This window comes from Lasioglossum baleicum, chromosome 10 (assembly GCF_051020765.1).
Source record: "Lasioglossum baleicum chromosome 10, iyLasBale1, whole genome shotgun sequence".
Lineage (NCBI taxonomy): Eukaryota > Metazoa > Arthropoda > Insecta > Hymenoptera > Halictidae > Lasioglossum > Lasioglossum baleicum.
The window spans coordinates 3,065,457-3,089,553 of record NC_134938.1 but is presented as its reverse complement, the minus strand read 5'-3'; the positions used below and the strand labels follow the sequence as shown (position 1 = coordinate 3,089,553).

General features: G+C 38.5%; 3 protein-coding genes across 8 annotated transcripts in view; 2 read left to right on the top strand and 1 right to left on the bottom strand.

Moving 5' to 3' along the window:
* Positions 1–1,249: 1,249 nt before the first annotated feature.
* LOC143212996 (eEF1A lysine and N-terminal methyltransferase homolog) lies at positions 1,250–12,548 on the bottom strand. Of its 5 annotated transcripts, none has more exons than XM_076432403.1 (10): positions 12,412–12,548; positions 11,778–11,889; positions 4,211–4,329; positions 4,009–4,131; positions 3,652–3,868; positions 3,355–3,573; positions 2,854–3,113; positions 2,209–2,573; positions 1,954–2,135; positions 1,250–1,819 (listed from the first exon to the last, which is right to left on the bottom strand). In XM_076432403.1, the coding sequence occupies exons 2-10, from the start codon at positions 11,811–11,813 to the stop codon at positions 1,271–1,273; spliced, it is 2,070 nt and encodes a 689-aa protein (XP_076288518.1). In that variant the 5' UTR covers positions 11,814–11,889; positions 12,412–12,548; the 3' UTR covers positions 1,250–1,270. The 5 variants fall into 5 exon arrangements, with proteins under 5 accessions (XP_076288518.1, XP_076288521.1, XP_076288517.1 ...); XM_076432406.1 differs by lacking the exons at positions 11,778–11,889; positions 12,412–12,548 and adding exons at positions 4,409–4,475; positions 4,764–4,781; XM_076432402.1 differs by lacking the exons at positions 11,778–11,889; positions 12,412–12,548 and adding an exon at positions 4,913–5,579.
* On the top strand, positions 4,961–12,422 carry LOC143212994 (transient receptor potential cation channel subfamily A member 1-like). Its single transcript, XM_076432397.1, has 3 exons — positions 4,961–5,105; positions 5,367–5,503; positions 5,723–12,422. Exon 3 carries the CDS (start codon positions 5,776–5,778, stop codon positions 8,116–8,118), a length of 2,343 nt encoding a protein of 780 aa, XP_076288512.1. The 5' UTR covers positions 4,961–5,105; positions 5,367–5,503; positions 5,723–5,775; the 3' UTR covers positions 8,119–12,422.
* A 128-nt stretch (positions 12,549–12,676) lies between the features above and the next one.
* Tsl (membrane-attack complex domain containing protein torso-like) overlaps positions 12,677–24,097 on the top strand; it is a 27,445-nt gene continuing 16,024 nt past the window's right edge. The window contains exon 1 of one of the 2 annotated variants that reach the window (XM_076432415.1): positions 12,677–13,280. Coding sequence is in view for 1 of the 2 variants with exons in the window: in XM_076432414.1 (XP_076288529.1) it covers positions 23,800–23,801 (2 nt within the window). In the remaining variant the exon portion in view is untranslated. Of the gene's footprint in view, positions 13,281–13,302; positions 23,802–24,097 lie in introns of those variants that run through there. The other variant, XM_076432414.1, reaches the window with a different exon arrangement.

Below are 24,097 nucleotides of genomic sequence, written 5' to 3'. Positions count from 1 at the left end.
TGTTAGTACTTTTATGTAGAGCACAACAAACTGCATCGATTGGTGCAGTGAAAAATGTAGGTTTCCATTTTAAAAAAGAGTGCAGTTGCATTTTTCTGATGCACCGATGCACAAAAGTGCATAAAATTAGTTGCGTAGTATGCACCGTCTGATGCCATTCAACTTTTTCTTATAACATTTTCCTCTATTCCCGACCGTTTAGGACTTAGGAGGTACAGCCTGTTCCAGTTGCGTGGGACACCCTGTATATTAAAGAAATACGGCTACGCGCGACGACTCCCCTATACCCTCTAATAAGGGTCGTTGCAGACTATACCGACACGGCGGCTACCTGCACCGCGCCGCTGTGTATTACAATGGGAATGCGGCGGGTCGTCGGTACGGCCTAGTATCCGCATCCCCATTGAAATACACAGAAGAAACCCAAAACGGCCTAGCGGCGCGGTGCAGGTAACCGCCGTGACGGTATAGTCTGCAACGACCCTAACACTTTAGCATCGTGGTACTGCGACTTCTCAACAGACTTTACAATGTCAATAGAATAATAGCGGATTTCCCGTAAGTTGGAAATCCCTAAGCACCACCATGCTAACAATAAGATAGCCTCGCTCCTCAACCCCAAGCAGGTATCCCTCGAACGTACCCTGTCGATTTTGCGTCGTAAGAATCGCCGTGAGCCGAGGAGGAAATGATTCTTCCACAATTACATAGGACATAGGGGAAAATATGCTGAAACATGTTAAAACGCTTGGGCTCTTCGGATGTAAAAGATATTTGGCCAAATTCGTTACTCCATTTAATTGTATAAATTTTTAACGTAATGTGAACTTTGGTGTCGATGTTAATTTTTAACACGAAAGAGTGCACGTTACCGTAAGCAAAAACAATTAGAAATAATAATCGCATTACTTTTTTCATTTTCGATCTTGATGGACATTCAGAAAGCAATACAAAATTAGAACTCGCGATAAGTTGACGTTTTTAGCTAAATGTTACTGAATTTCTCGATCCAGGCCACCGTGCTCCGGACAGAATTTCCGGTTGCCCGGAATAGAATACCGGATTCAGGTACCCAAGAATATGTATAAATGCGGAAAATGTGCCTGATTTATGGGGGGATTTAAGGGGCTAGACCAGGGGTGGCCAATCTTTTGCATACCATGCGCAAAATTTTTTCGCATTTCTCGCACACCCCTGATATTCGTTTAAAAATAATTCAACAATGAACTAATGAATTTTACTACAAATATATCCACGATAGATCTTTTAATTAAGAATTTACAGATAGATTTTCCATAAAAGATGACAAATCAAATATATCTGCATTACTTAATAACTTTCTCGCACACACTTGTCCATTTAAAGTTGTAGCAGCTGCTATCAATTTGCTTTTCCATTCAGAACTATCATTTTCATTTATGGAACATAGAATTATTTCATTTACTTCATCTTGAATGGAATAACATGCTATACATTTAAATACGGACATCAAATCATTCTTCACTTTTTTCTTCATGTTCTGGTCGCGACTGACTAAATTCAATATAAAAATACCATCACTCGTTAAACATTCTGACACTGATTTTATAATTGGCATTTCTAAAAATTGTTTAGGTGGACAACTCATCCCAACTGTCGTATCTTTGCTATCCACATCAAACAGTACAGCTTTAAATTTCTTTCCAGCTACCGAGGTTTCTTTAATAAACTGAATTCCATCAGCAATTTCAGCCTTCATTCTGGCGTCAAGGGTAAGCCCAAAATAGTCGGTTGCAACTTTCAGCATTGCTTCATCGATTTCAACAGCAATAATTTTCAGCTGCAAAAATTAAAAAAATGTTTTACTATTATTATATCTTATACAAGGTTTTCACGCTACTACTAACCAGCGTTTGCTAGTAATATATATCGTCATAATGCAACAAATGAGTTTTATAATATCCGCGTTCGTACCTTAAGAAAGCAATTGTACAAAAATGTACATAAACTTCCTCCCCCCAATCCTACGATCATAATTTCATCATATTCTTTAGGATTTATTACAGCAGTAACACCAATGCTCATGTATAAATGATGATCACAAGCTAGGAAACCAGGATCGATAACTTTTTTCATTTTACCACGCCTAGATTTCACTGAAAAAATGATTAATTAAAAACGAAAAAAATCATTAACATAATAGTAGAATATAGGAAGAAAATTCAATACCCTGCTTGAGCCGAGCTTCGCTTTGGATAACATAGGGATTACTTAGAAACACGAGTCTTCTAAACTCATAACCATCCCTTTCAATCTCTTCAACAACAAAAGAACCGCTTAGCTCACTTTTCCCTTCATAACATATAACTCTCTGTCCTACATCGGACCCTAATGATAAGAAAGGAATATCATTTTTTTTAGATAAACCTTCTGGTGCTAAATTCAAAATGCAATCCTCCAATTCAGTTTTTACAGCATCCCAACTCTCAAATTTATGTTCCCTGCGTAGAGTGACAATTGCAAGCCTATCTCGTTGCGCGCTTTTAAGAACTTGTTGTCTTCCTTCTTTTGTGCTAAATAACCAATCTGTTTCTCTAATGACATATAAGTTATTGGTAAAATTATATCCCCTCATAACAGTAACAGAAATTAACCTTTAGAAGGCCTGGATGTACAAAATATGTTAGATGGTAGATATTCAAAATATGCGGGCGTTCCCTCTAACGCGACGCATTTGCAGCCATCTGACAAAAAGAATTTACAACAAGAATTGCAGGTTCGAAAGCAGTTTTGATGACGAAATCTATTTTCGTAAAGAAAATTTAAGTTTCCAATGGAAAGATGTGGGCCCTCTAAAGGTGAAAGCAAACTTACTTTCCCTGTGGCACTATAAATGCTGCGTATGTATTTATACCATGCATTTTAGGCTTGTCCAATACATAGATTGTATAACGTGGATGCTCATCATCAGGACGATGTAAATCCAATGATATCTCTCCAATATCAGCTACACTTCGTTTCTGTAGATTATTACAAATTGAAGCTGATTTTTGTGTCGAAAGTACAGCAGATATCATATCATTCGACGTTGACAACCGCTTCGGAGGACCATCAACCAATGCTATTTCTAAGACCTGTTTTAATTATATATTCTGAGTGAACTTCTTTTGAAAAATCTATTAACTAGTTACAAATTATTTAATAAAACTAACAACAAAACGATTCCGATTCTGTAACAATAATATAACGATAATAGATAATAATTATACATGATCATGTATACATACAATATACTAATAATAGTTCAAAGTTTTCTAACTTGTAAAATAGAAATTCATTATTGTAATTGTATCGAAATAGAAACAGAAAGCTTACGGCATGTGGTAAATTTGTAAATTTTGTAGCAACTACTACAAAAACTGGAATCGAACTGCCTTCTTCTATTCGAGCTTTTGCTTCTGCTTCGTAACATCGTATTATACGAAACATAAATCCAGCAGCAGGAAAATAAGACAATAGTTCTGTTAAAATGTGCTCTTGTAATAGAGAAATACAAATATATCTGCCACCGTTGCGCAGAATTCTTGTGATTTCCTAAAATAATTCGATTTATATATAAAGAAACATTTTTTTCACATAATTTCGAACATTATTTAAGATATACGAACTTACTTTAAAGTATTTGGTGATTGTGGATATTGTACCTTCCTTGGTATCTGGCATAAGAGCATCTAAAGTACCTTTATCCAAAATAACACTAAACGTATCATTTGGATAAGTCATTTGCGTAGCATCCATTTGCTCGTAAATTAAATTTGGCCTCACTGAAGCATTAATGTCGTGCATTTGTTTAATAACAATATGCGATATATCAATATTGGTAATGTTCCTGTGATTAAAAAACAAATGTATTTCAATATCAATCTTTATAAACAAACATGTAACATATTTAGGTACAGCGTTCGGCTGTGCTAAAAGTAGCCGCAGTGAAAGAATTAATAATATACTTTCGTGAAATATCAATTTTACCTGTAACCAGCATCGTACAAGCACATACTAAGCGTTGAATTACCGCAACCAACAATTAAAACATTGTCTTTCATTTTGATGAACTTTAAGAGTATACTGCATAATTCTGGATATTCTCCATACCTGAATACAAACACAAATACCATAAATTTAATAAATTACATCTATAAGTTAATTATAAATACATATAAATAATACGTACCATTCGAAACTCTTTTTACCCCGTTTCTTGAAAAATGTGTTCCAATATTCGACTTGACTGAATTCTTCATGGGTTTTTGGTAACAGGTTCATGTTTTCTGTTTTTCTTTTAATATAATTCTGGTAACATATATTTGTTTTAATTCGTTTGCAAAACTATTATGTATTTACATAAATAGGTTAAACGCATAGGTCATACTTTAGTAATATGTCATCAGAGTATTAACCAGTGTTTACAATATCGTGTCTGACTCGTAATGAAGATTCTGAACAGAATTTAATATAAATATATACAATTCTGTTTTGGTTTTGTTAATGTGCAGCTGGAGAACATTATAGGCATTTAGATATAAATAAATGTTCTCTCTTTTCTTAGGAAATCACGAACTATTTACATCACAAAAAATAAAAAGCATAATAAATAATAAAAAATTTTTAATGTTATATATAAATGGTTGTTTAATTCAAACTTTTAATTAAGGTGACATTGAAGCAGTATGTAATGTTAATTTTATATACTTATCGCGCTATTATAATAATTAATATAATTATACAATCTGTTCTGAACAAAAAGACTCCAGGACGTGTCCTACGAGTTTACACAAATACACATGTTATTCATTCATTTTTCAGAACCAAATCAAACCAATTTTTTAAAATTCTGCGGGGTGCTCAAGGTACCCCATTTTATCGTGAATCTTACTTTACTGAGGCTGAAATCGCCGCGCATGTGCGTGAAATCTTGCAACAATGTCTCCGTTCTGATTGGTGGCGTGGCAAAGCGTGGAGCTCCGCGGGTGATCGCGGGGCGAATTGAAATTGATTCGTGGTGGCGACGCATCAAGTCAGCATTGTCAACATTGAGAACTGTCAAAGCCTTCTTCAAATCATTTCAAGTATATCTCTAATCCATAGTATATATCTGTCGTCAGGAAGAACGCCGCATGTCACACTGTCACACACTTTCATTTTCGAGATATAGCCGTTCAAAGTTTTGATCACTAATGTTTCAACATTATAGGACATCGGCTAAATCGTATTATTTTTTCGAGTCTTTCGAATTTGTTTTCGTAACTTTTTTTCTGGAGGATACGTCAATATAATATACCAATATATAATACCAATATAAACCAGTTTTGGTGCCAATCTGACGACAGGTTGGACTAACTTGGACTGGCACGGACCTAAAGGACTGGACGAGCGCGTGGAAAGTGGTTGAAAATTTAGCCAGACCGACGCCACATCATTAATAATCAAAGCAACAGAAGCTGTCCAGCAAATCCCTATCACTGAGGTATGCTATCTATCATTTCTCTATTTCTTCTCAGATTCTCAATATCTTTGTCTTTTCTTGTACTCTTTATCATCTCTTTCAAACTCCTCTCATCCTCTGCCAGAAGACCAGATTTTCTCTTTCCTAACACCCTAAATGTTATAATAAACATAAAACATTAAGTACAAATATTACTTTGCACTGGGGGTCCACAAACACTCAATAACACTTTCGTTTCAGAAACTAACATTGGGCACTGCTGGGTTAAAACCATAGTACTCTGCAGAGGAAAAATGTGTGAAAAGAGGTTCGAGACTCTTCTGCAACATAATCTTATTGTAAACCGTGAAGATGTGGATAATCCTGGTTTACTGAATACTGCAGTTGAGAAAGGATATTTGAACATTGTTGAAGACCTATTGAAGTATGGTGCTGATATTAACAGGTTAAACAGGTCACGATTCGGAAGAGATCTTACGGCTCTACATAGCGCAGTCAAAACGTATCAAGTAGAAGTGGCCCAGCTATTGCTAAACTATGGAGCTAATGTTAATGTTAAAGATGGTCGGGGAACAACCCCAATAGATTACGCTATTCAAAATGGGGATACAGAAATGACCAAACTGCTTTTAGCTAATGGAGCTGATATAAAAGATAATCCTAACTTACTATCTATTGCTGCTGGGAATGGAAGTCTGAAAATTGTTGAAGACCTATTGAAGTATGGTGCTGATGTTAACAGGTTAAACAGTTCAACATTTGGAAGAGATCTTACAGCTCTGCATAGTGCAGTCAAACAGCATAAAGTAGCAGTGGCCCAACTATTGATAAACTATGGAGCTAATGTTAATTTTAAAAATAATCTCGGAGATACTCCAATAGTTTACGCCATTGAAAATAGCGATACAGAAATGGCCAAACTGCTTTTAACTAATGGAGCTGATATAAAAGATAATCCTAACTTACTATGTACTGCTGCTGGGAATGGAAGTCTGCAAATGGTTGAAGACCTATTGAAGCATGGTGCTGATGTTAACATGTTAAACAGTTCAATATGTGGAAAAGATCTTACGCCTCTACATAGCGCAGTCAAAAAGTATCAAGTGGAAGTGGCCCAGCTATTGATAGACTATGGAGCTAATGTTAATTTTAAAGATGATCACGGAGACACTCCGATAGTTTGTGCTATTGAAAATGGGGATACAGAAATGACCAAACTGCTTTTAACTAATGGAGCTGATATAAAAGATAATCCTAACTTACTATGTACTGCTGCTGGGAATGGAAGTCTGAAAATTGTCGAAGACCAATTGAAGTATGGTGCTGATGTTAACATATTAAACAGTTCACGATTTGGAAGAGACCTTACACCTCTACATAGTGCAGTCAAGGGGAAGCAAATGGAAATGGCCAAACTATTGATAAAGTATGGAGCTAATGTTAACGTTAAAGATGGTAAGGGAAGAACTCCGATAGTTTACGCTATTGAAAATAGGGATACAGAAATGACCAAACTGCTTTTAACTAATGGAGCTGATATAAAAGAAGATCCTAGCTTACTATGTACTGCTGCTGGGAATGGAAGTCTGAAAATTGTTCAAGACCTATTGAAATATGGTGCTGATGTTAACATGTTAAACAGTTCAAGATTTGGAAGTGATCTCACGCCTCTACATAGTGCAGTCAAAACGTATCAAGTAGAAGTGGCCAAACTATTGATAAACCATGGAGCTAATGTCAATGTTAAAGACAGCGAGGGAAGAACTTCAATATTTTACGCTATTCAATATAGGGACACAAAATTTACCAAACTGCTTTTAACTAATGGAGCTGATATAAAAGAAGATCCTAGCTTACTATGTACTGCTGTTGAGAATGGAAGTCTGAAAATTGTTGAAGACCTATTGACGTATGGTGCCGATGTTAACATGTCAGACAGTTCAAGATCTGGAGAAAGTCTTACGCCTTTACATAGTGCGGTCAAAAAGTATCAAGTGGAAGTGGCCAAACTATTGATAAACTATGGTGCTAATGTTAATGTTAAAGATAGTCAGGGAAAAACTCCAATAGTTTACGCTATTGAAAAAAGGGATACGATAATGACCGAACTGCTTTTAATTAATGGAGCTGATGTAAAAGACGATTCTACGGTACTATTTATGAATTCTGCAACTATTAAGCTACTTAAACAGCACATAGCTAAGGTAAGAGCTGCAGGTTTACATGTAAGCGAAAGAAATTTGCTGTGGATTACTAATGATCGTGAAATCAATAATTTTCTGATTGAATGTGAAGAAGAAATAGAAATCATGAAGAGGGAGAAGATTGATAATAGCTATGTTTCTTTTTACGATATCTTGACAAAAAATATAAGTCAATTAGCAAAAAATGAAAGTATAGTACAGGCTTTTAAATCAGACGATTATAAGATAAAATATCCAATATATGCTAGTATGATAGATAGTCGATTTGGAAGAGGAGTAGAAAGAGAAGAGTTACTGGAGCAAGTTAGGAATAAGTTTTTACGTTCTTGCTTCGAAAGCCTTCCCGATTTACCAGTTCTTTGTACTGAAAAAGTATTTAGTTACCTAAGTAAAAGAGATTTAAGAATTTTATTAGTTGCTTGTGAGCCTTAGGATTTATGCAATGTATGTATGTATACAGGGTATTCATTTGAAAACTTTCCAGCCGTATATCTCGAAAAGTATGAAAGATATTAAAAAAGTGAAAAACAAGGATTTCGAGGGGGGAAGCAGGGGGAGTATCTGTTTTTTATTTGGGTGGCGTTTTCGAGGTCATTTGAAGATCAACTTTGTTCTTTCAAATGGAAAAAGTAAAAGGATAATTTCCTTTTCACGTCATGCAGTAAATTAATTGTTCCAACTTCTCAAGAAAATCAAAGTCCTATGATCTGATATTAAAAAAGTAATCTTTCTTTTAAAAGTTCCGTTTTTTCAAATGGTTCCGAATATTACTATGGTGTTCACTGTATATTATTTTCAACTTACCACATTTCGTAAAGAGAAACAGAAATTATTTAGAGCCCCTGTTTATAAAGACCCATAGTCTAAATGTAGTAAAAGAATATTTATTCGAAAAGCTCTCCGGACACGTCTTGTTCCTGTTTAATAGTCAACCAAGAAAAAATTCTTTTAATAGTCAACCAAGAAAATTTAAAAACCACTTTTTATCCCATTTTCCCCGTTTAACTCGCAACAATTCGAATACTCTTTTTCCACTGATGTTTTCCTGCTAGCGAGTGGCTAATTTGGTCTATCCGCGGCGATCAGTTGATCTGTAAAAGCAGCCGGTCCGGTTATCAGTGTCTAGGTGATAGGGGCATGAAAGTTCTAGGCTGGAACGGTGCACTCTAGTACGATGTAAATTATTTCACCAAATCCGTCTCCTTATTGTATTTTCTCTTCTCTCACAGTGACTAATTCACTAATTTTGCACGGCAGAAAACCAGCCAACCTTGTCATCCGTTCCTTTTTCTACCTCGACAAAAAAGAAGATTAAAATGTTCTGTAAACATTGCTTCTACTCTCTGCTGATTTCTATTTTAATTGCCATATTTATTATCATTTTCCTGCAACACTTTACACGTGTGATGCAGCAATTTTACAGATTAAAATGACACTAAATACGATATAGGCAGCCCTACACGATCTATCGGAGCACGGACCCGAGGATCCGACTTGGATCAAGAGCTTATTGCAGCAACAGTTAATATTGTAGCAAGTATTTAGCAAGGGGTTAAAAATCTGCCGACATTACAGCGTCTCTAAACGAGCGAGATCCAAGCGCATTGTAAACAAAGCTCGACAGGATCGATCTATGATCCCGGAAGCCTTTCCATTGGAGGCGCAAAATGTTGTCGAAAAATTCTTGGATCACGTAACGCGTTGTAACGTTACTTAACGATCGATTAAGCATTTTCTTCGGCGGTCGCGGAGTTGCCCGATACCGACAGCCATTTCTTTCGCTTCCACAGTCGCGGTATCAGAAACTTTCACGGTTCCAAGCGTTGGCAGTCATTGCGAAATCCGATTATATTTGCACAACTGTAGCGGCCTCGGGTTTTCGTGCGACTATGTCTTGATACGCTAATTAGACGAGCCGCGGCTACAATTCGATTGATACGAGACTACCGGAAGTGTGGTGGCCCAACGACGTTGTTAGACGGATGATTAGTATTCTTCAAGGTCGCGATCATTACTCGTTCGGAATACACATCAGCTGCTGAGAGGAGATAGGCCTCGTGCGAGGGCGTATTTCGCTACTTCTCTGCATCTTAATTGACTATGCGTATCTGGAATTGCATTTACGTAAAAGGTTTCAGAGAAGTAAGTAGTGAAATTGAAAAAGTTTGTCTAATCCTCATTCCTTGTGCTGGTTCTCAAAAAATGTTCGAAATTATAGGAATATGTACCTCTGTATACGAGACAAGTGTTAGTAAATATATCCTTTCAAAGACTTTATGTTTTCACGCCCAATGTAGACGCAGTAAAATAAATGTGGGAACGAATTAGCTTGAAGGAATGAAGCTTGTTCATTCGATAAGCTACTGGAACGGTATAATGTACGTTATATACATGAATCATTGTGTGCGCAGGCTATTGAAATCAAACTGATCGTTCGGGTTTGATTGCCTAATAGTTATCGAGGTTAGCGTTACATTAACTCTTCATTATAAACGATTAATTAATTCACGAGACAATGAGGACATATCGGATAGATTCAGATAGGGGTTCAACTTAGAGAACCATCATAAATAAAACATGCCAAGATGTAATTTTTTCAAAAAAGCAATAGTGCAATCGGTAAGGAGTATGAAAAGTAAAAATCTACATTGTTAGTTTAACACTTTGCTTACCGGCAATATTTTTTAATAGAATTTTAAAAAGCCACAGCAATTTCGTTTATAGTTGAACAAATTTTTAGTGCTACTAAATTGTTCAGCTTTTGTTACATACATTTCACACAGTCATTGAAAAGCTTGTTCGTAGGCTTCCGGCAGGTGAAGTATTAATATTAGAAAAGTGATTTTAATTCTCAGCCATATAGTTTAGTAAAAATGAATAACACAGAGGCACAACAAACCGCACAAATCATTACGTAAGAATAAAGACCAGAGACGTCGAACAGGAAACGAGAATCGTATCATTTCATCATTTTTTCATATCGAATTCACACGTTTCACACGCTGTTATGAATTCGTTTTAAAATTAGCCACCGTTCACATTTTTTTTTTAATAATTTGATAAAACACGCCTCGTGGGCATTGTGTGCGTGTGTTTCGTATACATGTTTGCGCAAGAATATAGAATTTACATGTCGTCAGCCTTTTCGCGAGCCACTGCAGATTCCAGAAAGAGCAATGAACGTTGTTTATACCTGAACGTAATATTCTTTCATATTATCACAGATAATGGAAATATTCAAGGTGGTCGAAGTTATTGGACCACATTGTATAATTTTATGAACGACGTTATGGAAAGTGATTGTTATCGTACCTTACGTAATTTAGCGAACAAAGAAAGAACGAATTGGACATGACAAGGTGAAAACAATGCCGTTTTTATTATCGCCGATCGTAAGAGGAGAAGCTGAGCTCCAATGGATCGCGAATTATGCCTCATTGTTATCTGGGAAACGACAGGAAGAAGAGCTGCCGTAAGAAGGAAGCTCGCGCGTAATGAGCCGAATCGGATCAACGGTTACGAAATACGAGATCGTTTACCGTTTCTTGCAACACTCGATGAAGTTTCAAAAGTGAAACGATTGCCACACTTTTGTATTCCTTGTTCCGCCGCGTGCATATTTACACCGTTTTTGTGTCGCGCTGCTCCCCGCGATAACGATCTCCTTACGCTGACACTGAATAAGGCTTCGGTATCTCTTTGTATTTTTGATCTTTGAAACTTCCATTTTTTATGATCCTTTTCCTTAGTCACTAACTAGCACAATGAATGTATGTATCAACGGAAAGATACGTGGAGGCTGCTAACTGACAAAATATTCTCGTTCTAAAAAACTGTGCGTGACGATATCTAGAATATTGAAGGTCGCCTAATTGATAATTCAAAATCTTTTTGTAAATATCTTCTCTTGGAAATGTATTCGAGTACGTGTAGCTCAATTGAAACGCGCAAGACAACGGATACGTTAGCTGCTTCAATATTTATGTTGCTATTAATATTTATATTTTTCGTTACGGATTTCTATAGCCGCACGTCCCCGCGATAGTTCCGTTGATAAGTTAAAAATCATAAATAATGCATTCATTTCTCACCTCGAGCGACGGGAGACTCCGATAGAAATCAACCATTTTCTCAGACCCTAGATCCTCGATCTTCCCGTGGCGTGACGTATGTGAACCCCGGAGTTGAACCCCGATAGTAGACCTAAAACAGTGGAAGGTATTTATTAGTTGTTCCAACAGTTTCCTTGCATTTGTTCGTTAATGTTTTATCATTTGCATCGTGCGTATTCGAAAACGAAACGAAAACATACATATACCAGTCAAGATGGACGTATTCAGAACAATACAAAAAATAAGGATAGCATTATCGTGTACCAAAACATTTTTTCTAGACGAATTTTAAGAAAATGGAAGCAAACAAGATCTTATTTCAGTGGCAGTAGAGCAGAATTCTGTCGAATTTTATATTCTAGCATTTTTTGAAAATTTTCGGAAGCCATAAATGCATAAAGATCCGTATAATCACGATAAAACGAAATCGTTGCATTGTGTTCAATGAATTTCATTTAACAAAATGTGGATGGACATGAAAAAATTCGATGAAATGAATACAATTTTCGTTTCTAGTTGTTGGATGTATCGACATTTTCGGCATTGCTCAATATTTCAAAATTAACGCAGATGCATTAAACACCGATATATGAGACAAGTCATAATTTTTTACCAAATGAACTGCTAGATCTTTCGCCCGGACCGATCTTCTCGAAGAAAAGGATCCTCTTCATCCGAAGTGTACCACCCATTGCGAAGGTAGATCGGTAGAAAACCTTCCTCCCCTGTCCTGCCTATCACGAATGCGTGATCGCGCGCGGGCGCTCGCATTATTAACATGAACGTCTCGTGCGTCGACACGGCCGTGCACACTATCAAACAGAGAGGAACACGCGCGCGCGCACGCATTCACTGGCGATCGTTCGCCGCGAGTAGATACGAAGTAGCCGCAGTCGCGGAGATCCGCTGCTCACGGTGAGATCGTGGTCCGTCGCGATCGTGAGCGGAGAACGGCATCGATCGTGATCGATCGATCGGTTCTCGCGGCGGAGGACGTGCACAATCCCCGTTCAGGGAGCAACGAGAAGAAACGCGGTTCTAACTCTGCAATGAATCGATCAGAAGCCTGAGGCCCCCGCGTAACGATCTTTATCGATCGATCGGTCGGGGTACGATCCAGTTCGCCGATCGACGGCTGACAGTTTCATTGACGATCGCTAGGATCTATGGAGACCAGCGTGATCCGCCGAGTCGAACCTCTGCCAGCTAGTTCGCCGATTTAAAAAGGATTTCGACACGGACGCTGCGAGAATAGTTTGCTTTGGCCGGTCGAGGTTGGTGGTGTCGGATCGATGGTGGTTTGTTCGATCGATGTTTGGCGCTCGATCTAGAAACAGAGAAGAGTGTGTTGAACGAGATCCGTGTGGTTTCATGAAGACGTTAGGGGCGATGATTCGATGCTCCGCCGGTAGATCCACGCACCTGCGACATTGAAAGATCTACGAGGCACGAGAGGCGATGGAGAATCCTTGAGACGATCAGGTGAGTCTGTCAACGCTTGCATACATACTGTATACCTGCTATACTGTTACCGTGACGTTTCGGTCACTTTCACAAGGAATATTACGTCGGTACACGTGAATTTTTTTGGTTCTCCGGTTCGATCATTGTGATGATGCAACGCCCCGAGCTGAAATGTATATTTTCGCGTACCCTTTCCGAGCTATTCGTTTTAATATTCAGAATGATTTGACTCTTGCGTGACGGACGCATTCGACGACTGCATACCGGCCATAGTTATACGTCCATTCAATAATTTTTATTTAATTTTCTCTATATATAAATAGCTGATCGTTTAAACTGATTGCTAGAAACAAATCCGAATGCCACCATCGATTAACGCTGACCGTGCCTAGCACAAAATGTGACTGGTATTTTTAAATATTCCAATTTGTTTAGTTTGCTCAGAATTTTTGTTAGAACACGAACGAAGAGATTCATCGAATAATTTCTAATCTTCGCAATCCCAGTCGTTATTAAATAGAAGATGTGAAAACCGTCATTTGACCGGTACGGTTAGTATTAAAGAGAAACGTGAATGAAACCGACAAGAATCTCGTTTGATTGGATTGGAAATTACTTTAGAAAAAGTTGAGTATACATCTTGTAATGGGAGAAACTGTGTTATTAACAACTATAACGTACGTGTTACTTCTTCGTTGGTTTTCCAATTCATTGACGCGCGACGAAGCTGTATTAACGGCAATAATAATAGTAGCGAGATTAGTGGAGGCTTGTGACAATCCGCGGACCACCTTTGTAATCCTATCAAGAAATACAAATAGAAGGCATTTGAATATGCTCGTGTTGAACGCATGCATCCACGATGCCACGAGAAGGGTTTGAATCGTTCAGCATAAAATTTAGACAGGTGACGTTAGCATTTTAGCGGCAGACACGTGACTCCGTTTCAGTTGAGCCACTAGCTGATTAATGGCAGCTGATATCACCAAAGCTATCCGCTTAATTGCATCGTGGATATTGGATCAGGTGTAATTATGATCTTAAGGATACTTTGCGAAATGGTTGCTATAAGGACCGCACACTTCGTCGAAGATAAGGGAAGATTTTTAATTAAATTCTTCCGCTTTGTTTAGCTATTGTCTGTGCAGCACAGTAGCTAAGCAGATCCTCGGATAACTAGTTGATTTCGTACTGGTATGAATGAGAATTCAGGCTAGAGGTTCCCGGAAGCACACGACAGCGAAACTTCAACGAAAGATTGACACATTATGTTCGCTTGACAATTAACATCTTAACCGCGACACTATTAAAACAGACAAACAATAAATTTTATCTGAATCGTTTGTCAAGCCGGTTACAGCAAACGAATTGTGCATTGTACGAGAAACAGTTTCCGTTACATAATGTGTCCTTAAATTCTTACAATTAGCAGGTCTTTCCCGTTCGCCGCTTCTTTCGCCTCGAGAGACCATGTTGAAACAAACTTCAGTATTCCGCGTCGGCCATTGTTCGCTCGCGATATCACGATCGTTAGGGTTGCAGCTTGCAGCGTGTTGCTCCACAATGAGCATCAATATTTTGGGGTCGACCGAGCCCAAGTTTCTAATCAATGCCCGAATTTGACAAGGCTTGCCACCATAATCGCCGCCGTCCTGCACTCTGCACTCCAGTATTGAGCAAGTCCGCGTGCAGTACTTTAATAGAACGTCGACTCCATGTATACGGAGTGTATTATTAACTATATACAAAGTTTTCTCCTTAAAAAATGTCCTAGAAATGTGCGTTGTTGCTGTGGGAAAACATTAAGAAATTTCATGCAACGTTACGTCTTTGCTTCAAAGAAAACCGATACAATTTTTCAATTTACGGTTGATGCAGATCTCTACAACTTTTTTCTAAATCTAACACGGAATACATTACGGTCACGCGCAAGAATTACAACATCGAGAAGATATAAAGTAGCGAGAACGTAGCCTATATTAGATACATGAAAACTTGCTTTCTAATCATCAACGATCTATATGCATTTAAACTTCAGAGAAGCGTGCATCGTACAATGGAAATATTGACTTCAATGGTCAAACTAATAATTAGACTGCGGATTTTATGCATTTATAACAACAATGAGTGGGTGTAATCTAAAACAGCAAGACTATTAGAAGAGTTTAAAGGTTCTGTTGTATTATTTTCAGCTTATTAAACATATTAAAAAGAAGATAGCTTTCTATTTTACTCTGGTTTGTTGCAATTCAGATAGATAATTCCGCAATCTACTAATAATAATACAATTCAATTAATATTTATACAAATTAAGGTCTAAGCTAGACATATCTCCATTTTTCACAGACACAAAATATTATTCAATTTCATGTTGCGATTCCTACGTGCGCTAGTGTACTTTTCATTTTGTTTATCCATTTCTTTAAACCAACTAAGCGTACACAATACGTACACAACTTATTGCGTAGCGTAATTTCATTGAAATTAAATTTGCACTAGTGTATCACGTATCGTGAATGGCTCTATGGTGGTTTCGTTTCGAATCATTTGTATTTGGTTACGGTGCCACAGTCAAGTGTCATACTTGAATGGAGTCATCAATCTCCGAAGTCAGAAGTCATTAATAAGAGTAATTTCAACGTCTGCCTTGACCCACTTCGTTTTTGGCAGGCGAGCACGAGATGTCCTCGTACGATTTCGAAAAATGTCGACCAGCGTAAACCACATTTCAGTGGCAATTCCGAAATTCGTTTACGCATTGGGTAACGTCCGATCGGTTCTACAGGAACGTAAAGCTATGTCCACACAGAAGCAACATCGAGCCACTTTTCGTCTCTATTTATTTAGTAAAAGAAGAAGAGGGCGAGGAGGTTGCTTCAACGTGGACATAGCTTAACGCTAAAAAATAATTTATACGAACTTCGATTGTTTCTACTTTAAATTCTCATACAGGGGCGGAGAAAAGAAAGTTTAAATAGTAATGTATACGATACAGTGACGGATTTAGGGGGGACTTTAGGGGCTAAAAATAAAGAACGTTGTAGGAAATTACAAAAATTACAAGAAAGTAAAGTGTAGTAAAAAGTTACGGATCAGTGTAAGGGTGTGGGAGGGTGTAGAGGTAGCCCCTAGATAATTTTTACGTAGCGAAATTGTATCTGAAAGCAGCAAAGAGAACTTTGCTAGGCTATTAAAATGTAGCTTCAGCGTTCGCGGGAACGCGAGCATCTGTATAATTAGAGCACAAATCATAAGCCCTGTTTTCGCACGTGTTCGCCATGTGTGTTCGAAACGGGGTTCAAAACATCCCCCTTGTGATACCCCAAATTTATTAATCGCGTATTTTTAGGGTTCCATACGTTTCTGTCGCGAGCAACCATTAACAGAGTCAATCGTATTTCATTATTACAGGCTGTGTAAATGGAAGCCGAAGCCGGCGCAAATAACGAACAATTTTGTGGCGTCTATGGTCGTAGCGACATTGCCGAACAATTGCATAGAGATTCACGGGTAACTAGAATAAGCTTACTGGTCCCCTAAGTATAATACAACGAGTCCAAGGCTGCGTTGCCGCAATTTCACTTTCAGTGAGCTCTAGCGTCTTCAGGCTAGCAATTATCGCTGGATATTTTGTAGCCTAATCTCTCAATTCGTTGCACGTTTACATTACATTACCCCTGGCAATAAGTTTTCGATCGACCACCATTCTTTCGAGCATTCTTTCGAGCTCAGAGCTGTAATTTGATTATATTCAATTTCCATACACACGAGAAATGATCGATTTCAGAATGCAAATTTTTGTGAAGTGTTTTAATCGAGAAATACTATTATGATAGAGAAAAATGACAAAGGGAAACGGTATTTGTGATGGGATAAAATTTTTCTCAAGGTCGTATTCTTCGAGACTTCAAGGTCATCGGAGTTTTTTTAACGAAATATTTCACCATCGCGATACGATAACAGAGGTCAAGATGTATCCAACCACCTATAACGCTGTGACCTTCGCGTGACCTTGAGTACTTACAAAAAATTCGTGAACATTAAGACATTAATGGAAACAGTGAAAGAACTCTGATAGAAGTCTTCAGTTTCTAAGAGGTACAGTGTAATCAAATTACGGATTATTTCAATTAAATAATATGATATATCAATTATTTCATTACATAAAGGAATTAATTATCCTTTGTGCGTCTACTTTATATTAAACTTAAACCAATTTGTCATCTTTCCCTTCCCTTCATCTCACTCCGAGAGATTGTTATCTCTCGGCAAGTTTCTACCACTGTGTCTGGCCGAAAATTTATTGCCAGTTGTATAATTGCAAACAGTAACACACCGCGAGAGTTGAAAAATATAGAGCACATTTAAAATTAACAGATACTTCCTCGAAAAAATTCAACAAAGATTAGTATCTTGACTATATTAAATTATCAGCTACAGTGAGAGAATAAGCTTGCTTCCTAATTGGACAATAAGCTTGCGAAACACAGAAATCGTTAGTCAGCGTTCGCAGTCGGGGGCCAGCCTAAAATCACAATTACACCGTAAGCGGTCAAAAGTGGTCCGTTTCATAATCAATTATCACGATGAACTCTCGTTAGCTTTATTACACTTTCTCCGGTGCAGTTTGCCGCGATATTGGCGCGCACGCGTCATACTAGAAATTACACCCCGAACGTTGCCCAATGGTGGGCAATAGATTTCAGCGAACGAACGAACGATTTCGTCGACGGTGCTCATTCACGTATAAAACAGCGCGGTTATTGGTACGCGTGTTTATTACCCGCGATAAGTGTAACACGGTTGTGGGAAAAGAAAAAGTGACTGGGACAATGAGTAGGTATTGCGCGATGCTGCGTCGATGTGACTTAATCATAGGAAATCAGTGAATCGAGAAGTCCTTTCGACAAACCTGCTGCTACCACGGGTTCGAAAGATACATGTAGGGTTAGTTTGTAGTACATCTTTTACGGACTATCTATTTCTTCTTTGTACTTTCGTCGCTGTTGTTTAACAAAAATATATTTCTTATTTCTAAAAAACGAAAAAGATAAATTTCGTTTTGTTTGTGTTTGTGTCTTAATTTATCTTGCCTAGTAGTACAAAGAGGTCCCTTTTCCTTAGTATTGTACCATGTAATTATTATTATCCAGGTTCCTTTTCCTTAAAACTATTTCCAGTCTTCTATTTTTAAATGTGTATTATATCGTTTTTACATTTACTCCCTTCACTTCTTCCCAAGCTGACTTGGTACTTGAGAAGGAAGGGAATGTCTCCTTTTGCTTACCTTATTCTACTTAATTCTAGACCCCTGTCAGCGATCAGGGTTTCTTGTCTATGCTCATTAAAAATTCTTTAATGGCTATAATCGAGCTGCTCTTACTTTGAGCTAGGATGCTGGAGGCATCCTCTCCACGTTTCCCTAAGTCTTTGTTAAAATAAAGTAACCTTGAACCTTACATGTAGGGTAAATGTTCCTATTAAGTTGCTTCAGTGTGAACATAGCTTTCGGATAGCCCTAACAAAGGACGTTCGCTGTCTATAGAGGTGCAACTGCCGAGGCTGGCCAGTACAAATTGATTGTAGAATCTCGTCTCGCGGTCGAGTCAGCCGATAACTCGCAATGAGTCAGCCGAACGTATCGTTCGAGCGGAGTTCATTAGGATCGGCTTATTACTCCGATCAATCTTGCGGAGTTTCGTGGCTCTAAACGAACGGTTGCAGGTGCAATGGCCACCTCGGTGTCTCGTAAAAGAGAAAGATAGAGAGAGAGAGAGGGAGGTAGACCGCGCTCGGTTATCCGCGTGTTTCTTGGCACATTTATCATTGGCATCGTGTGTCGCACTTTCACGTTGGCCCCAGAGTTCGACTCCGCGATCTCCGGCGTCGAACAAAGAGAGACAGCGGACACGTGCGAGATCGCGGGCGACCGGCGGCCGTCCTTATGCCGGTTACCCTGATTTTCAAGCAGGAACAAGTCTCGGAATAGTGCACCGACGCACGAGTTTTGCAAGAAATTGTACCAGGAACTCGTACTTTCAACCGATTATCGGAGCGAATCGCTCGGCGAGCGCCGAGCGCCGCGACCTTACACGTCATTGGCCGCGATTGGCACCGATTGATTACGGGCTCTCGTACGTTGCCTCGCTGAAACATTGTTATTGCCCCCCCGTATGAGTGTATCGTGGCTGGATCGTAAAACGATGATGGAAACACGGACTTGTTCCGTGTCGACGTGCTCATTTGTACCGTCGTCGGCGATTGGAACGCGCTTATGATTCAACGGGATTCATACGCCGGATTGCACGGATCTGTTCGACGCTGTAGACGACTCGTGAGATCCGTGTTGCTGACACTTTGCTCGTTGATCGCAATTTGCATCGCGAGCGTATGATTTATTTCTCGCGTTGCTCCCTCCAGCCTTTCTTGCCACGGCTCTAAATCGTTTTGTTCGATCACAGCTTCGCTGCTACACCCCGCGACGGAACTATAAGACACATGAGTAGACTGCGGCTTTATATGCAAAACAAAAATGTTCAGTTTTATCGTAAACCCATAAAATCCGCGGTCTAGACATAAAGGAATGGATGAGAAGTGTATTCCAGTGTAAGAACTTTCTTCTTCCTTCATATTGCTAATGTTATTACACAGTTTTAATCCACGGTTCAGCAGAGCTTCGCTCATCCGAATTAGTCGAGGGAGGCTCTACCGAATTGTGGATTAAACGGGCAAACGTGATGCAAATGGTATCGTGTTTGGGCTCGTTTTAAAAAGCACAACGTTGCAAATACATTAGTAAAAGATTCGCGATCAAATTAATTAAAATCGCTTGAAACAAAATGATTTCAACCCGCACGTTTCCATAACCCAGTCGGGTCGCGAGGTTAAAGGGTACGCGGAGATTTTTCCGACCGACTGTATGCGTGCCAAGGAAAATGGTAGACTGCTCCGGCGAAAAAGTGTAAACAGTCTGGCGAAAGAGCGAGCGGCGTGATTTGTTCTGAAAGGATGAACTCTGGAAGAGTATGCGGGAGTTGCAAAACCGGCAAACCGTACCCGTTGCCGATGAAAACGTGACTCCCGTCGAGATCTTCGCGATTGGCTTCTCATGCGGCACGAGATCTTCTTTAGACGCTCTTCCCCCGCAATCTGTGGCGCAAGATGGTCCTCGATTTGCGAGGAACAACGCATTCCCGCGGCTCATCGAGCCTGCAAACAAACAGCCGCGGCTCGTCTGTGAAAATGTCACTAGAAGACTTTTAAAGCGTGCACGGGCAATTATTTATTCAGCCTTGTCGAGGACCTTTCTCCCTTTTTTTCTTGCCCTCCTTCTTCTCTCTCTTTCTCGTTCGCTGTAATAATCGCCGACGAAGAGTGGACGGTGACATTGCAAAATGATAAAACGCTCGGGATTACACGAGCACTTCTAACCACAGTGTTATAAAAGATACCTGCATCAAGGATAATGGTCTATAGTTTCATTCAAGGTCCAGCAATCTTCTCTTTCGTATTTTGAGCAGGCGATTACGCGAGCGTGCATACACTGCCATTCACAAGTGTTGAACACCGTTCGACACCTAATGCTTCAATTACGAGCCGCCCATTAATACTAACCGTACCGAGCACAAGATACGACTGGTATACATTGTATTATAAAAATTACAACACTCAATTGATTTAGATTTCTTGAAATTATTCTGACAACATGTGCTTGAATGAGCAGGCACATTCATATTGATTAAGAACGTAAAAGAATGTACAACTAGACGGTGGGTTTTATAGATTTATGACAAACATGAGTAGGTGTAATTTAAAACAGCAAAAACAGTAGAAGAATTTTGTTGAACATATTAAAACGGAAAATGACTTTCTATTTCACTCCAGTTTGTTGCAATTCAGGTAGAAAATTGTTAGTTTGCATGAAGATCTGCATGAAGATAACACACGTGATTGTTTCTGTACTTCGAACACGCCTAATGCAGAATGTAAAATAGCTCCTCTGAAGAAAATCCCCAAAAATTATTGAAAAACTGACCCTCCAAACCAGAATGCCTCCTCGAAGAGAAAAACGTCTGGCGTGTTTTCGTTTGACGAAAAGTTGCTCCATCATATGGACGATAGTGTACAGACAATGACGTCCTCCCGTGAATATTTATAATCCCTGAATAAATTTGTTCGTTGTGCGTATTGTGGCGTGAAAACATCGATGGCCGGTCCAAGTCCTATGCGTGCCGGTGCAAGTATGCTAATATGCCGGAGACAAGAAAGTATCCTTGGGAAAGGACATTTTTTGTTCTTTCAATAATAGCGGTAACGCGTTAGATTTCGAATGTATGCAAGCGATCGCGGGAACTGGCTGATCTTATGCCACGGGGATTCTGAAGATATATTTAAAATGCCTCGGTAAATGCCAGGTTGATTGCCGAGGATGTAAAAGGAGTGCGAGGAGTCTTCCCTCGCTCGGCGAAAAATAACAACACCGGCATGGAAATAATAAGCGGCGGATCCCGCGTGATTGTAAAAATCTGGTTTCACTCGTTTCGAGACAAAAGCGGCAAAACTGCTCGGCGAAATTGAGGGCACGCTGATTGTTGCTCGTTTTGTGATAACCGCGGCTCGAGCAATTAACGAATAGGCCTCCGGACGCATTACATCGGAAGCTGTTGTTACTGTAATTAACACACTGTTTCGTTATTCAAACATTGTTGTACAAACTCATTATATTCAATTTTTCTGTACTTTCGTTTCAAGCGTAAATTGCTCAACTTATTCTGCAGACTGAAATGCTAAAGTTACGATTTGTCCACAAATGTTAATTGTACACAGAATTCATTTTTTATTATTATTTGGTGAGGACTCTCCTTTTCACTCTCATACAATTTTATATAAATATATAATCTTGTGCTTTCTAAATAAATTATGCAGATTATAAATAGACTGCGAAGCTTCATGCAAAATTAAAGTTGTTTGCATCAACTGCAACAAACATGCGACAAGTTATAATTTCTTCCATTCTTTTTCATTCATGCATCAAGTCCGCCGGTTAATAATAACGAAACTGTGGACAGGATATCACAGAAATTCAAATTGTAACGATACTTTCCATTTTAAATGATCGTCTCTACCTCTTGCACTGACGTTTTCCACCGGATTTCAATTAAAGACGCATCGCGCATAACTTTACCATCACTAAACTGCGGATGTTTACGTAAAGACAGACTTTTGTGGAATAATTTACGCAAATGTGGAAAGTATTTTCTCAATTGAACTGATATATGAAAGCGTCACGGAGCTTCGTCGAAATTGTGCTACGGTTTAAACAATTTGCACTCCGGGACAAAAGAACAGCACATTTCACATTTTTTAAAAGTTTTATAGCAAAAGTTGGTAAAAATATATTTTCTCCGTGTCATTACTAGTTTCTGGCATGCCTGTACGCATAAGATGCTCAACATTGTCTACAATATTCACTTGAGCAAAATGTTAGTACACATCTTCATGCAAAATAAAAATGTTATATCTGATTTGCAACAAACTGAAGTGAAATAGACATTTATTTTCTTCCTTGATACATTGAATAGGTTAAAAATAATATAACAATATTTTTTAATTTTTTGAACGTTTCCATTGTTTCACACCTATTCATGTTTGTTATAACTGCATAAAATCCGCTGTCCAATAATAATGAATATTCCGAAGTTGTAAGCATACTATTAATACAAGTACGTCTGCAGTTCACGTTTTACGGAAAGCGACGATGAGTATGCGGTGAGTGTTGTGACAAAACGCATCGCGCAAAGTCGAACGCTAGAAGCTCGTTATCAATCGGTTGTATAAACGGAACCGTGTCCAATATTGACACATGCGTAATTCGTGTGAGTGTGGCGTGTCGTAAACACAAATTGTTCGGATGTCACGGGATCATGGTTCGTTGGCTGCGGATAACACCGAATCCGCTACTGTTGATTAGTGCAACGCTGCAACGAGATGCAAAGGAACTTTTTAGATCATTCAAACACATTTTAACTAGCGTCGACATAAAATATGAATATTAATCTAGCTATGCACTTTGCATTAATTTGTTGAGGATCTATTTATATTAAACTATTTGAGTTTTTCTTATTCAGTTTACTAACTAAATATTATTCTGTACTACTACACTGGGAAACTTGTTGTGGATATTGTTTCACATTCGTATATTTACTTTGTTCTTCCTTGTCATTTATTTTGAATAAATCATCAAATTGTATTATAAATTAAAAGTACAGTTCCACGCTCACTGACCTATTTATATCGTCGAGCATTAATTAATGCTCATGGGCGACTATCGGTGATTCATTTCGACCGTTCCAGACACAAAATTCATACGAAACGAAAAAGTTCAACACAAAATCAGGATGACTGTGCTCGCTCACTTCTGGATCGGATCTATTCATAGCGTACTGATACGAATACGGCGGAAAAGAGAAGAAATGCAATTAATGTCACGATATCAACGGAAAAGGGGAATCTCTCAGATATCGAGATAAACAGGAAAATGTGCGTGATCTTACAAGCTGAACAGATTTCATCTATTTATAGACATACTTAATATGTTTAATAGATTCAAAACAATGTAAGAGTATTTTAAAATTTTTCTAATTGTTTTACTTTTTTAAATTACACCTACTGATTTGTCTCATAAATGCATAAAATCTGCTGTCTAATTAGTATATTAGAACATTGGAATCTTAATCTAATTCTTCATGGATCCTTCTTCAGTATCATCAATTTGGTTTAGCATTTTTCGCGGGATCATTCGGTTGGCACTAGGTTTTCAAACATTTCCAAGGATG

Excerpts from the sequence above, each read along its gene's own strand:
- LOC143212994 (XM_076432397.1), top strand. The coding sequence starts at position 5,776 with ATGTGTGAAAAGAGGTTCGAGACTCTTCTGCAACATAATCTTATTGTA.
- LOC143212996 (XM_076432402.1), bottom strand. The coding sequence starts at position 5,050 with ATGCGTCGCCACCACGAATCAATTTCAATTCGCCCCGCGATCACCCGC. Across the intron at positions 3,574-3,651 it reads CAATCACCAAATACTTTAAA|GAAATCACAAGAATTCTGCG; the intron begins GTAAGTTCGTAT and ends GAATTATTTTAG. Across the intron at positions 2,136-2,208 it reads CGAAGCTCGGCTCAAGCAGG|TGAAATCTAGGCGTGGTAAA; the intron begins GTATTGAATTTT and ends TCATTTTTTCAG.